Raw genomic sequence first — 16,251 nt, forward strand, 5'->3', positions numbered from 1 at the left:
CAGCGCCAGCCAGCCATCAAAGAGTCAAGCATCACATATAACTAAACTAACCACCAGCCTCAACAAAAAGAAGTTGCACAAAGTCAGTAAAAGTTCACTCTAAAAAGTGCTGAACAAAAGCAGCTCCTTCCCATTCAACAGATTTGTTCCCTGCGTGCCCCCGGAGCTGTATCTGCTCACTTTTCTGGCAGAGAATGTCTTCACAACCTTTTGCTCCTGTTACCATAGCATTGGAAAAAACACAATATTGGCAGAGTGAGAGTGGGATTCAAGTCCCTTTTGCAGAGGGGCCAAGCTCTGCATCTCTGTTCTACAGTCCTTGAGTGAGCAACTGATAAACTAAGTCATCTCTGCAAGAGAGGAGCCCCAGCTTAATACTCAAGGGTAAATTCCTAGAAATAAGCATTTTTCAAAATTCCTTCCATTTTATTTATGTTTGTTATCAACACCACACACACACACACACACACACACACACACACACACAAAGCCAAAACAGAAAATCACAGGACAGTTTCCATTTTAATCTGATTCAAACTTTGCTATGCTTATACAATTTCAGTATCTCGGAAAATAAGGAGGAAACACACAAACAACCCCTCATTTTTGCAGGCACTATAACTAGCTGCTATTCTCTTTTTTTTTCCCCTGAATTTAACCAGCAGCTTTGGTCCACGTGCTCCATAATTAGAAGTAAGCCTTCTGTCAGTTATTACGTAGCTCCACAATAGCAAGCAAAGACACTATGTTCAACCTGCAGTATATAACTTCACACCACAGCATCAAGTTTTCTGTAATTATTTCCACTGAGATCTGTATTTTACACAGATTTTCCTAAGCATGACCTACTTTCACACTAATTACAGTGCTTCTTGCCCAGAGATTGTTTTATGCCAGCAGTAACTCCATTTTCCAATGTAGTGTAAGGATCTTTTACATGGATCAAAGAAAGAGCATTTAAACTCCCATATTAATTATGGTATACCTGTAATGGAGTCGTCTCCACACAATTTAAATACTAGCTCCATCTGCAAATTAGACACCATTACTTCTTTTAGGAGTTAACAAGTGTCACACTGCAGTGTGACAAAAACAATGCACTTGATAAACAAACGGAACTTGGGCAGCAATTCTCCACATACGGTAATTTTTTACATTTCCCAAACTGGAAAACACAAAGATTCTCTTGCAAGTCACAGAATCATTTCAGAATTTCTCTCTAGCAACATAGAGAATTTTTTCTCTGCTAAAGAAAAGCCAGATCTTGAGAGATGTAAATGTAAGAGCAGCAAAGGACTTCTTGCTCAGCTACAAAGAGCCATGGTTCAGAACGTCGAGTAGGATGAGCCTGAAGGATTACACTTTTCTGAATGTTCATTCAGAATAATACCAATTTCAGATAAGGAATTTTTAATACGACTGCTGCCAATTTAGTTACTCAGTGTTTATGACATTCAGAAATGCCTGATCCCCACCCACCTATTTTTCTATGTTTGAGCGCATAAAACAATTCAAACCCATTTGAGGATAAAATGCATTAGCCAAATTTACTTTTACCCAATTTCTATAGAAGAAAATAAAAAAAAAATCAGGTCAATACATGATCTCTCTTCTATCAAAATATTTCACTGATCCCTACGGAAGGAAAAAAGGACAGACTTAGACCAAAAAAACAGCAACAGATTTCATGCTAGTGCTTTTCATGAGGAGATGCTTTGGAACCGAGTGCTTTTATTGGCACAGGTTTGCTATTCCATTGCTTACAGATCTCCAAAAGCTGTTATTTGTACCTAAGTGATAATAACTGATAGCAATTCTATGTTGCAAGGTGCACATGACAGACCCAAGGTACAAATTCAACTCTGTATTCAAAGGAAAAACGTAACAGAACAGCAACATCAAGGAAGCGCTCAAGAAAACCACAGCACTGGCATTAACTGATGGTCAAAATAACAGAAACAGACACTTCAGTGGAAGTCCTATGAATTCTACATGGCTGGTCTTACTCTTGCACCCAAAGTGTGTGGCTTATGTACCAAATACCAAGAGCACAGGAGGCTAAAAAAATTAATACGCATGGAGTTGAAAAATACAATTTCAACAATGCTCCAGACAACATCCAGAAGAAAAATCTTTCTGAAGGACCTTGTATAAAGAGCAGCCACAGAACATGGTTCTATCAACCTACCTTACAAAAAGAATCACACAATCAAGCTATTTAGGATCAGCACAAGGCTCTGAGCTTCTACCAATTCTGCCACAAGAGCAGCTGGTTATCACCAAACCTCTCTGAACGCAGCATAAAGCGCCTGCGCTGCCCAAAGATGAGCAGCTGACCATCGCTCTGCAAAACAACTAAGCTTTAGTTCTAGACCAACACTCTACTGAGGAATTTCTTTTTAATCCACAAACGCTATTGCAGGGACCATGTTTACTTTATTTCCCAAAAACATTTCTTTTTCTTTTCTTTCTCTGCTAAAGAGACAGACTTTTACAAGGCCTTTTAGACTCATTCAAATAGTGATTTCTGCACGTACCAGTGCTGTTCTGCCCAAGTCCTGTACAAATATCCCCTAGTCACTCTTGTATCAACAAAGATACATTTTTCAAAGCTATGGAGCACCTTTTTTCCTGCTCCAATCAATATTTATACAGCAGAAAGAATTCATACTGGACAGATGAGACACCATCTGTCACACACATCTCAGCAGAAGCTGGAAACGTACAGCTATTTTTCCCTCACGACATCCTTAGTCCAATAAAACTTCAACTCAGAATTTCCACTAAATAAATGAATCCATTATTATCTTCACCTAAGTTTTTCTACTAATGAATTCTTTCAGATGCAATATTCCCCCCAAAAATCAATACTTTTTTTACATACAATTTCCAAAGGAGAGTCAGATACAGATTATGGTTGCCTCAAATAAAGGAAAACAATTCCTTCCCGCTATACACTCTGAATCAGGTCACAAATACCTCAGTAAAAGAACAGCATTAATCCTATAAATAAGAACTATTACCTTTTTGCTCATACAGGCCAAATTTGATCATACTCAATCATAGTAGCAATATCAGATATTTTTATGCTTTCAGGAAACTCTTACAACCGTGAGATCTCAGCCACAAAACACATTGCTAAGGATTATGTGCAGCCTCAAAGCCAGCCTTGAACTTGAACTGTACCCCAGCACACCTGCAACTTACAGGCATATGTGCCTACTTTTCTCCCACACAGCTCAAAGTCCAAGGAGAGCTGTCTCTGACTCGTGAACTAGCCAAACAAATTAAGTATGGTAAACAAGGACTGCATTCAGAACCAACTTAGATTTATATATTTGTATTAAACCCAGGCAAACAGTTCCATATTTTTGGTAGAGCTAAGAAAACAATCGTCATCAAAAGGAAAGGGGCAAACAGTAAAAGCTAGAGTGCTCTGACACCTCTGGAGAGGTAAAGAAACAATCTGTCCAACGTCTAACACGAAAGCACAATAACACAAAACAGGCATTCACGTAGCCACCAGAATCTTTTTCCTGCAGGACTGCTATCTCTCTGCTTGAATGAATCTGGGCTTAAGGAAAACGCACTGTCTTCACCCTCAACACCTTTTATTCTGTGACTCACAGCACTGCAAAGGCAGCCCAGTAGAAACCTCTGCAGAATGAGCTACTGCATGTGAGACAGCAAAACAGATGCCCTGCATGCCAAAGTGAAGGACCACGTGGCAGCCAGGAGCACAGCCCAGCTGCACACAGTGATTGCCAAAGCCAGCAATGTCTTGGTTTAGAAGAAGATATAAAGTCATGAGGCTCTTCTCACTGTATTTTAACGTAGTTACTAATTAACACCATTGTATTGCAGCATGACGTGGCATCCCATAGTCTTTAATTTCTATAACTTCAAACAGTAAGTGACACTGCCAACTAGCAAAAGAACACAAGATTTCTCTCAGCAGTTTTACTACAGTTCGGAAGAATCCCAAGCTTTGATTTTACGTTCACCATAGTTCTGACATAAAGGCTCAAACTTGCTTACTCATCCAATTCCAACATTACTGTTTGGGTAGCTTTGAGCTTTCGCTTAGTACAAAAACAGAAACAGCAGGGAGATGCAACCACAAAAGAGATAACATTTCAAATGCTGAATGACTTCCTTATTTCACAAAAGGTTCTCTTGCTTCACATTCTGACATTCTCTGGATGTTAATTCACTTGTTATCAAGTTATCCAAATAGGTTGTTACAACACTATAATCAGCAGGTTCTACTACCATCGCAAAAACAGAGCTTGTCTCTACATCCTGCTGAATCGGAGAGCTGCAGAAATGACAAGACATGTTTAAATAAAATCATCTCTATACCTACCGAGTTGAACCAATAAATGAAACTATCCTGGAAAGAAGACTTTCATGTTATAAATGACAGGGAGACTCAGACAGAAAGAGGCACAGGAGAAGAAATTTCCAAACTGCTTTTAGTCAAGCAATTCTCTTATTCATGTTGCAGGATGCCCAACCAACTGCATAAGGTCTAACTCTTCACCTCCTTGACACTGACAATTGATTTTCTGTTGAACTCACTGTTTTCCAACCATCTTACTCAACAGCTTGTCCCTAAAACACAGGAAGTATCATTCTTTTTTTCCCCCCACATTCCCTAAAAGAAACATGAAAACAATCCCTAAAGGACCGTGTTCAAACACAGCCTCAAGTGCATATGAGATCCAGTCTAAAAAGTGGGAGGGGGGAGGAGGGGAAGGGTTAAAAGCTCTTGTCCACATTGTTTGTAAACAAATGCAGTACCTACCCGGATTTGCATAGTATGAGATCTAGATATGAAAGAGCTGTACTGCTTAAAGCTGAAAGAACTGAATTTGGAAATAAATAAATAAAAACATAGACTGCTCAAGTGTGCAAGTTGTGATTTGGCATGAGGAGGCATGTAAGTAATGAAACGGCATCACAGAAGATTCTAAGCATTTATCAGAAATAAAAACCAGCTCCTCAGATTTCAATCTCCACAGCTTTACACCCTACATCTAATTCCCATCTCCAACAGAACCTATATGACAGGTGTCATTTACAGAATTTTAGCCGTGTGAGTTTCATTTAACATAGCATTTATCATGAGGTAATGCCAAGAAGGCCCAAAGCTGATGTCAAATCCGCTCAAGAAATGCCACAGTAAGACAGAGTGCCATTTCAAAATATGCCACATATGAGCTTCACGAGGTTCACAGAGGCACACCCCTCAAACCTCAACGTCTCTCTAAAATGTTTTACTAAAATCAATGTAAATAATATCTATAAAAGACACGCAATATTAAAATTTTAAGCAGATCACAACAGTTCTATTAGCTCACTCCATGAAGTCCCTCAGTGGTATTGAGAAGTGCTCCCAAGTTGGAGATGGTTTAAAGTAACTGTTACCACCAGCAGACAACTGTAACAGAGATACACAGTCCACAGATAACTTCCTACCTTCTGCTACCCAGACTTGTTTGTTTACAGATAGACATCAGATACAAAGAGATTACAGTGGACAGCAAACACTTCATACAGTGGGCATAAAGCTCCATTGTAGACAAAGTCAGAGAAAATACAAAGTAAAAACATACAAAAACAAAAGATGAAACTGCTTTTATTCTCATCTAGTATTTATTATTTAAGACGTCTAACAATTTTTTTTAGAATCCCATTAAACACCAAGCCTTAGCTGTAGCAGTAATTCCACAGGTTACACTGAGCAGCATTACCTATCAAACTAAGCTGCATGCCTGGATTTTACTCAAGAAAAGTGGAAAACCAGTGTACATTATTCATACTCTTCACAAGTTTATTTGCATATTATTATAATCAGACTCCTTGATTTATTATCTGTCAAAAATAACTGCCCTGTTTTCCAGGTGCTATTCACACAGATGTTTTTCAACATCTCTGCTGTCTGTCACCTACCTCAGTCTCCTGTTTTGCTGCTACCAGCGTGGGGAATAAGAGGTTGGTTTTTGCTTTAACCACTTCGCGTTTTAGATATATTTACAACTACCAACACTGTACAATTTCCATAATGGCACGATATCTTTAGTAATATGTTATATAACAGGTATTTTTGGCTAAGCACTTTGCACTCATGTCCCCCCTCAACTCATTCTCCAGACAGATACATGTCCATTAAATGATTGAAGGGAGCTATTCAGTTAGGGATATTTCACATACTTACCTTTCACACAAGATGCAGAGGCCTACGGCTTTTCTGCTCAGGCAAAGGACAAACCTCTCCACTTCTCATACTAACACACAAACTTAGCACCTAGTTACAAAAACCTGCACAAACTGCCAAGATGGCAATATCCACTACCTCTCAGACTTACAGCATTGAAAGGACACACTCCAAAGTCATTTTGAGAATTGGCACAGTACATTCAGTAAACACGCAATATTTGAAAGTTCTTCAGTCAAATCAAAACAAACTAGTGTGCTTTGAATTAACAGTAAGCTGCTCACTAGTAAATGGCTTTGCATACTTTGCTGGGGAAAAAGACTAAAGTTTTCTCTTCGGAAATGGACTCGAGAATACAAATTCAGTACCTCAAGAAGACTGAGATTGCTCTATCACACAGTTGGTACACAAGGACAAGCCCTCATTCTGCTTTCAAAAGTCACACACAAAGGCTATCTGTCACGATCCTTTCAAGTTTAACAGGTTCAGCCCCAGCTACTCAGTTTTCACGATGATCCAACAGACAGCCTATTTAATCCCAACATTTCAGAACTGGACAAGCCTTCGGCAGGCCTTCATAAACCTCAGCCTCTTAGTATTCCTGCCCCCAGTACAAAATGCAGAGCCGCCACCAGCTGTCAATACACTGAGCCGTGAGAGAACTGCTATCTGCCCTCCACTGCTGGACAGACAGGGGCAGTCGGCCTCAAACCCTCAATTCCATCAGGGAAACTTGGAATCCAACACCGACAAGCAAGTAAATACATTTCCCAAACTTCTCTCTCCTAAGTCACTCTGAAGCAAAATTTACTTCATTCTAGGTAGTAAGGACTGAAGGACTTCTTCAACTCTGAAATGCCAATTGAAACCACTTTCCTCTTCACTGTATACAGTGAATATATTTACACTAATATCAAAATACAAAACCTCACACAAATTTTTGCAAGGTTTACCCTAATACTTTACCAAAAAGATTGCCCAAAACAAAGAACAGAAAATAGCATCTAGTAATGTAATATCTAATGGATTGTATCAACTTTCCAGTAAGTTGCCTAACAGTTTTCTTCCAAAAAGCACATAAAAAAGAAGAGGACCATCAGCTTGCTTATTGTTTTTTTCCAACATAATTCCAACATAATATGACAGATGGTATACAGATACAAAAGAACAGTAATTCACAGTACAGGAAATAGTACTTCTGAAGCTTACGTATTTATGTAAATATCAGCTTGAAAATTGAAAGGAACAAACTCAAAGCATTTTGATAATCATGGCACGCAGACTGAAATTAGCATCTTCAAATAAAACCATCTCAGGCTTCCCTAAAATCTGTTGAAACAGCAATTTAATGGCCACGGTTTGATCTTCTAAATGTACAGCTTTAAACACCTGGTGCGACCTACGGTATAAATCAACTTCAGTAAACTAGCAGCCAGCTCAAAAACAGATAGAAAGTCCAAAAGTTATTTCCAAGAACTTCCACAGAGTTCACAAAAATTCAAGGAATAAGTTCATAACTACATTACAAAGTATCCTAATGACAACATTCACAACTACCTATAGCACTTTTTAAGGAAAAAACGTACGCTTTATTTATGAGTTCGGCACGAAACCAGCTTTGACTATATGCAGAACAAAGGTACTGAACAAAACTTACAGAACTTTGTTTACTAACCAGTATGTTAATTTCAGGTGCATAGTTAAAGATAAAAACAGAATTTGTGGGGAAAAAAAGTCCACTAAAACAGGCCATGAAAGTTTGGCATGTACTTTCTTTTTGTCAAAGCACGGCATAAAACTCATCTGTTTTCTTCTCCAACGAAATAATGTGCCGAATGTAAGTGGGTAAGATTTCATTTGTTCAAGTACTGACTGGAGGTCTTGTTGTACATCACCACAGTGGTACACCACTTCCTGCCTTAAAAACTACAGTGCTAAGCCACGAAGATTAATGGCTGCAAACACCAATCAAACACAAGCAGTAGAAAACAAGTGTCAGCAAACTTATTAACAGCAAGATGCAGGAGACTGTTACTCTGAATTACAATTCTTATTCAATCTTATTGAATGGTATTCAATAACTACCATCAGAAAACAAGCCATAGGAGGGAACTACAAAAATGCAACTTGTAACTAATGAAGATACAAGACTTACTTCTTAATGGCAACTTGTGTATTCATAAGTTGTACTTTGTCTACATGCAGTGTTACTGTTATAACTCCTGTTACCACTGATAAAATGGCTCACCCTGTTACCACAACTACTCAATAAAAAATCAATTCCACTCTTTCTGAGTCCCTGTTTGAATTTGTGACTCTATTAAATGAATTAAATTTGCTTTCCTGGCAAAACACAGTGCAGTTAAAGCAGATGGAAGTAGAGACATAAATCCTTCACCAACGTTAGCAGCTACACTGACTCTCAGAAGAAAACTCAGAGGGTTGGTCCTATGCTTTGATTAACCCACAAAACTCACCAGCTTACCAGCAAGTGCTCCATAAGCCTTGAGCAGAGAGAGATGCTGTAGAAGTTTCTGCAACCATTTCATATAGTTGCAATCCAGGAAGGTACAGTGTGTGCCAAACTACTGCCTGACAATTTTATTTAAGAAAATTCAACTTTAAAATGCATAAACAGTGCTCTTCTGTTACTTTTTAATACTTTCAGCACAGTTACCTTTTTGTTAAGGTGATATGTATCTCAAGTAAAGAGAACAAAGATCATTCTGTTGTGTATATAAGGTATTGACAGTTCATAGAAGCAGAAGTTGCAACTTCTGTGCTAATGGATGTTCCATTCTCTTTTTCACCCCACTAGAAGATGCTGTTAAAGGTACAATGACTTGGTTTGGCTTAATAGACCAGGTAAAATTAACAGGCACGTGGAAAACAACAAAAACCAATCAACCCATGGACTATAATAAAACTACTGAGAAACAGGTAATTCTCACCATTATGTTTATTTAAATACAGCTATCTGCAGGGTCTGAAAGCAGGTAGTTCTAATACTAGAAGGATGGAATGCTTCAGAACAGGAATAAAAATACTCTTCCTAGCTTTTCTCCTCCAACTATGAGAAGGGTATTTCTGTGTACAAGACTCAATATCCACAGCAACCTGACAGCCATAAGTGAGGGAAACAGGAAGTTCATTCTTCCTCTCCAGAAGACAAAACTTGAAAGACTAAGAAATGCAGCTCCTGTTTGAAGAATCTGGAGAACACAGCACACATACCGTCTGCAAGCTGGACAGGGCACAGCTTTTCACCCAGCTCTGCATACTGTTTTGTTCTTGGGCCTTCCCACCACCCTGAATCTGGCCCTGCTAGATATCCAGTGGCCAAAAAACAGCCATCTGGGAATTCTTTCTGATTCTTTAAAACAGTGAGTTCAGACACAAGCATTCCATTACTCTAGAAAGCTCAATGCACTAAGTGAAAAACTGATTTCATTTTTGAGAATTATGATCATTAGAAACAAGGTAGAGATAAGCCCAAAATAGACTTGCTCAGAACAAGCTCAAAGAAAGTGGAAAGACCAATGCAGTGCTGGAACTTACACTGGTATACCAAGCAAGTCACATCAGTGCTTAAAAGGGTATTTGTCATTTACATCATCATAACCAGATACTTTCTTTATGACAGTCCCGATCAAAAGTAATGCAGGAATATGAAAATCTTGTAAGCACAGTGCACTGTCCAGTGAAGTCATTCCTGCTTTTCATGGAAGACATATAAATCAATACAGACCGTAAACATGTTTTTATAGCAACAAGCGCATCAAATAATCAGATTTTATAGAACTACTTTGTTGCAGTTTAGACTGAGAACTCGGTATCAGAATACAGCATTGGTACACAAAGTACAAACAGTATACAATTTAACCTATGATTAACATTGTATCAAATCCCACAAATTATCTCTTCCAAACCAAAAATGCGTATTTACTGCCTCTTTAAAAAGTACAACAGAGAAGTAACTGCGATTTCTACAGTAATGAGAAGAGCTACTTGGTAAGCAAAGTTATTTGATATTAATAGTAACAGAAGCAGATCGAACTGTCTGATTTGTGCACTTACACTTAAAACTTTCCAAAAATATATACTGATATTCTTATTTAAAGTAAAATAATCACAGAAAAGGTACTGAACTAACTGTTGTACTATGCAGTGACAATCATTCTTTAAGGGTTTCTTCTTGCAAATTATTTTCCTATTTCTGAATAGTGCCTGTTGATAAATACATCACCTCACAAGGCAGCTGGCTGGCTGGGGAGCTGGGAGTCAGGATTACCCCGAGAGAAAATTTAAAAGGAACAATCATTGTTGAAAAACATTGAATGAATTTTTTTTTTTTTTAATCCAAACAGCTTTTCATTTTTCACTGCTGCAGTTCTGTTTACTACATATTTGCTATATTTCCTAGTGACTAATCACAAAATTTTAAGCCGATGTGCTCTGATATGCTGCTGTATCACAGACTTTAGAGAACCATAACAATTCATTTAACATTTTCTGTTGCTAAAGTAACTGAGCTCTCTAAGTATCAATCACGATTTGTATAATAAACCACCAACATTTAAGGAACATTTTTCACTTCATAAGTAGAAATCAAATGAGTTGTGACCGTCACAGCTCTCTGACTATGACCTATCAGTCCCAGCATGTAAGAGATTACCTGTTCCATTATTCTGAAGCTGCTATGTCATTGTTAATGGAGGCAGAGATAAAACACATCTATCTTAACACTGAACTTCAAATTCTCTGAAAAATTGACCAGCGCCTCTGCTTTTTGCAACAATTTATGTACCTGACAATAAAATAACCTCAAAGCACCAACTGGGCTTGTCTTCTGACAAATACAGGCCAATGTAATTCCTGCAAGCCCTGATTGCTGCGCTGCCTATCATCCAGCAGATCAAACTCAGATCTCAGTCATACACTGAGCCCCTGCCAGGAGACCTCAAGAATATCCACGATAAAACCTTCTGTCAACAATGGAACATTAAAAGATTACAGTAGAAGTAGTCAATCTTCTGGAAGATTTTCTGACTTTCTGGAACATTACTCTCCCACGCATCTCCAAGCAATTACCTGCACATCTTCACCAAATCCAAGCTTTTTAAAAATATATAATTTATACTTAATTGGGTATATTGATTTTTGGAATTACTATTATTGGAAACAAAATCCCCAGTGATGTTAGTTGTATCTATTTACCTATTTCTACTCTTGCAGAAGGAAAACAAAACAAAACAGCTTTGGGTATTTATCCCAATGAAGAGTTTATGCAGTTCCAGCATGGAGAATGAGGGGTGAGTTCTCCATCACATTTGTTACAAGGACGCTCATGTCACTAAATCCCTCAAGTTGGACTCCTCTGCAACAACGTCACCTTGCAGTCTCTCTGCCAACTCCAAAGGCCAATGCCCATCACCATCACTTGGCTACGATCCTCTGCTCCCCACATCTTTATTTTTCCAATCTGTGATCCCATACAGCACCTCACAGTCAGCACCACAGCACAATTTCTGCTGTCTATTCTCACCTCCCTCTTACAGCTCTGTGTTGCAGCGATGCTCGGACAAATTGCCAACAACCGCGGTGTGCTGCACAGCAGCCAGAACACAGCGGGTTGACCAACCAAGCCTCACTCCCTGCTCTCCCTCACCAGCTGGCTGCCCTCAGCTCAGGCTGTCCTTATGGGCTGTATGCCGGCTGTGGGAAGAACCCTCTCTTTTCATTTTCTGCATGAAACACTATGAAACCTTGCTCTGCAGTTTTTACTGAAACAATAAAAGTGGAGCTGTTCAATACAGATTTTATAATCCTTGTTTTACAAGAAGAGAACGGAAAAAGGTCATGGGAAGAGCAAAACAACAAGCTAAATCCACCTCTTCCTACCCAGTTCTGCCTTTCACGGCTCCGCTTCCAGAAAAAGATCCCTTTCCTTCTTCTTAGAACAGCACAAATTTAAACACATGTATGTCCGTTTATGACAATAATACTTTGCTGCGTTTCTCCTAAAGAGCGTAAGTCAAGCTAAGTCACGCTGAAACGTTATTAATTGCATCCCTGTGTCTGGTGAATGACCCCAGATCCGCAGCGATGTCTCACTAGCGGTTCGGTCGGTGCCCCAGCAGCCCGCCCGGCACACCGCCGGCGCTCCCCACACGCACAACTCTTCCCTTCGTCTCGCCCACCCAGGCACGGCCGCTCCCCCCGCCCCCAGCCACCACACGAGCGCTCTCGGGGACGGAAGGCACAATCGCCGGGAGCCCTCGCACTCGGCTCAGCACCGACACCGCAAATCCACGACGTTACGACCCTCGGCCGTTACTGATATAGCCGTCCCGTTTTGTTTTGGGGGACGCTCTTCCATTCGGCCACACGATCGCGACCCGAGCGCGTGTCGCCGTGCCGAGCGCTAAGGAGAGCAGCCGCCGAACGTACACACAGAGGTATCTCCTGGACTCGTCGCGTCGCCTCGCAGCCGTTAGCAGCCGCCCGCGGCCGAGGGGCACGAGGCGGCCCGGCCCGCTCCCTCAGCGCCCGCTCCCCCGCCCTCAGACTCCCCGGGCCCGCTGCGGCGCCGAGCGGGGGAGGACGTTCGGCTGCCCGCCCGCCGTCTCAGCACCGCGCCGCGCGGACGGCGACCGTTATGCGCGGCCGTTGGCGCCCCGCCCCGCCCCACCGCACCTGGATGTAGTTGGTCTCGCAGTACTCGGCCACCCGCTCCAGGTTCGTGTAGCTGTCGAACAGGGCCCGGCGCCCCCCCGGGATCTCCTCCTCCAGCAGCATTTGCAGCTCCGCCATCTTCACATCCTCTCACCCCGACCGTCCGCTCGTCCGCCCGTCCGCCGCACGCCCGCCCTCCCTCACGCCCTCCCGCCGCGCCGCTCCGTCGCGCCGCTCCCCGCCGCCGGGCCCGGCCTCGCGCCGCGGGCAGGGAGCACGCCAGACCCCCTCCGCACCGGGGGCGGGGCGCGGCCGGCGGCTGCTCCTGCGCATGCGCGCGCTCCCCCAGCCGCCCTCCTCCTGTCCCCGCGCGCCCGCTTCCGGCCCGGAGGAGCGGGGCCGGGGCCGCAGGACGGGCTGGGGGTCGGAGCTCCGGCCGGGCGCCTGCCGAGTGCCGCTCTCGCGCTTCCAGCAGCCCGTGCCTCCTGACCCCGGCGTCTGTAAAGCAGGAGTTCCGCGTCCAAACGCAAATCTGCGGTTTGTGCTGTAGTTAAGGAATAAAGCCTAGGCGTCGGTCCTCCTGCTTATTGTTAACGCGCCTTTCGAGAGATACGGTGAAGAAAAGCCAACCAACGTCAACCTGCAAAGTGACGCTAGGTAGCACGGGGCTCACAACTGCAAAAATGGCCTCCCGCTGGTGTATGCCACCTCCACCATCGGTACCGGGCCCCATCTCCCTCCTGCCCACCATCACACCGCCTGCCGAGCCCCAGTGGTTGCTCACACTCACGCTCCCAGGCACTGGGGCCAGGCTGAGGCTTCCCTTCTCCCTTCATTTACTGCTCAGGTATCAAACCAAGCTGTCATTTAGGCAGCTCCCCTATGAATCTGCATGATCTTCCTCTTGGCAAAACGAGAAAGCTGTCAAGATGCAAAGAGGAAGGTTCTCCAAAGATGCTGCTCAGAGTTTACAGTTCAGTTGGAGGCACCAGGCTGAGGGGAGGGGAGAGCTGCCATCGCTGTGCTCCTCCTGGTGCTGTCGGGGCCTGGCTTCACCAGAAACATGTGAGGGCCCATCTGCTCACAGATCAGCATCAGCAGAACTCACGGGAGCTCCCATCGCAGCCCAGGCACCTCCTGACCCCACAGTGACCCTGCCAGTGACTTCTAAGGTACGAGAAAAGGCCTCATTTGAAAAGGCCTCATTTGAAGTACATGTGCACAGCTGCCCAGCAGTGCAGCTGGACTAACCTGCCCGCATAATTAGCTGCTTGTTATCACAGCATGTTTACATTTTAATAGGGTACTCTTTCGTGGATTTAAATTTAAATATGAAGAGCCCTCTTGGCAGAATAATGGTTATCCTATAATTCTCTGTACACATACTGAAAATGATTAGAAGCAGCGTTTAAATTAGACCAACCAAATCCAACTACCACTTTCCTAGATTTACATAATCAACTTCCCATCTGCCAAGTGATGTGCTAAACTAATTTTAAGTTTTTATACTCTCTGAGCCCCAATTACAGTATTCTACATGTTAACTTCTCCAACTTTTAAAAATTCTTTTGTGCAATATTTTCTCTTGGTACAACAGCTTCAAGACTGGGAAGCAAATGTATTTTCCACCTAAACACACTGGGAAAACAGTCCCTAGGAAAAAGAAAAGTAAGCATTTAGTTTACTCCAAGCTCCCTCACACACATCAGATTTTTACCTCTGCCCATCACCCAAGGGAGTGCCTGTGCACAAAAATTTGCCCAGACAAGCAAATCATTTGGTCATGTGCAATCTCGCAGCTGGGCACTGTGTGTGTCCTACATAACACAGTCTGAATTACCAATTCTTAATTAGAGAGAAGTAATAATGGGATAGCTTGGAGGCCACTATTTTTGGCACCACGGAAAGGCACTGCAATCAAGTCTCTTCTATTTTCTTTGCTATACATGCTATACGGAAGATAGAATGGCACAATCCCTAATCCCATTTTGGACAGAAAACCTGGTCGGACCTCTGACACATCATGCTGCAGGATTTCACTTAATTTGTGTAAGGAGCTCTGTTATAGCTTTTTGACGTCTTCATTTCCAAACAGTTTTTCCTTCACAAAAAAAACAGATTTCATGTTTTGTAAACAGCAGAAACAAAAGCCTCAAATCCCTGCACCACTGTATGGAGCCAAGCCAATCTGCAGCTGCACAAAGGCCAAAGCACTCTGACACCAAACAGATGGTCATGTGTACTGACCATATTAAATAGGCCCATGCCTGTTAGCTGGCAGGTAGCATTTACTGCAGAAATGGGGGAAAGAGCAAAAACTGGGGGACTGAAAAAAATAATCTGTAGCTGAAGTATGTACCTTTGCTCCCTCAACAAAGACATAGTTGTGCCATCCTGCCTATTTAGATAGTATTCATCTGCCTCTGGCTGGACGCAGATCTTTACTAGCCTCAAATGAAGAGCACCCAAAGGGAACAATGGCACATTCAACACTCCAGGCTATGCCACAACCTCAAGGTGGCCTGGTACAGAATGAGGCTCATACATCCAGTGTCTGCAACAAATGCTGTTGGGATCCTGTGGCATCTTAAGCACTCAGCTGCCAGCCCTTACTGTGAAACAGTGAAGAACCCACACACCCTGCAGCTGCACATTCTCCTCCAATTCCGCAGGCATTCAGTAATTTGCTGGGCAATCAAGATCGTAACCACAGATAACCTTTCGGCTCATGATAAACTGCTGCTGGGTAAAGTACCTACTGTTCACAGAGCACAAGTTAACCGTGGGGTAGTTCACATCTTATGGAAGTGTTTGCACTAACATAGCACTAACATCGCTATTTCAGAAACGGACAGAGGCAGTGCGTAACTGACATCCACCGCCTCACAGCACCTCCGGAGAGGCACAGGACATGTTGCAGACACTCTGTCTTTCTGTTCTAGGACTTGTCTCATTCTAAAAATCAAGCTTTCTTTCCCTAGGAATTCAAGTTTTCTCTTGAACGTTATTTTAACATAGCATTGTGTGAGAAGGATGGAGCCAGTACATGGGGAGAAACTCTCCAAGGGAGGAAGAGGTCAAGCTAAAGAGGAAAAATAATGATCTCTTCCTAACATTTCAGCTTTAAAAGAACACAGGCAACAAATGGTCTCAAAGACAAGCCAGCACAAAGCACAGGTGATCATCAGGTTCCCTTTCAAGGTTCAAAGAACAAAGCACTCAGAGAAGGAGGGAAAGAAAAAAATGTACCAATTTGTTTTTCTTTCTTGCTAGTGTTCCTTCTCAAAGATACCACGCCAATTTTCAGTCCCTTTCCACCCTGTCCTGACCCCTGTGGCATTCCCCAGGTCCATCTG

General features: G+C 42.4%; 1 protein-coding gene across 5 annotated transcripts in view; it reads right to left on the bottom strand.

Moving 5' to 3' along the window:
* Positions 1 to 13,230, bottom strand: part of ABI2 (abl interactor 2) — a 57,382-nt gene extending 44,152 nt beyond the window's left edge. The window contains exon 1 of one of the 5 annotated variants that reach the window (XM_010713510.4): positions 12,917 to 13,230. In XM_010713510.4, coding sequence (XP_010711812.1) covers positions 12,917 to 13,033 — 117 coding nt within the window. In that variant the 5' untranslated portion in view covers positions 13,034 to 13,230. The remainder of the gene's footprint in view (positions 1 to 12,916) is intronic. The other 4 variants (XM_085227711.1, XM_031554178.2, XM_010713515.4 and 1 more) reach the window with 4 other exon arrangements.
* Positions 13,231 to 16,251: the final 3,021 nt, after the last annotated feature.

This window comes from Meleagris gallopavo, chromosome 7 (genome assembly GCF_905368555.1).
Source record: "Meleagris gallopavo chromosome 7, MGAL_WU_HG_1.1, whole genome shotgun sequence".
In the NCBI taxonomy this organism is placed as follows: Eukaryota; Metazoa; Chordata; class Aves; order Galliformes; family Phasianidae; genus Meleagris; species Meleagris gallopavo.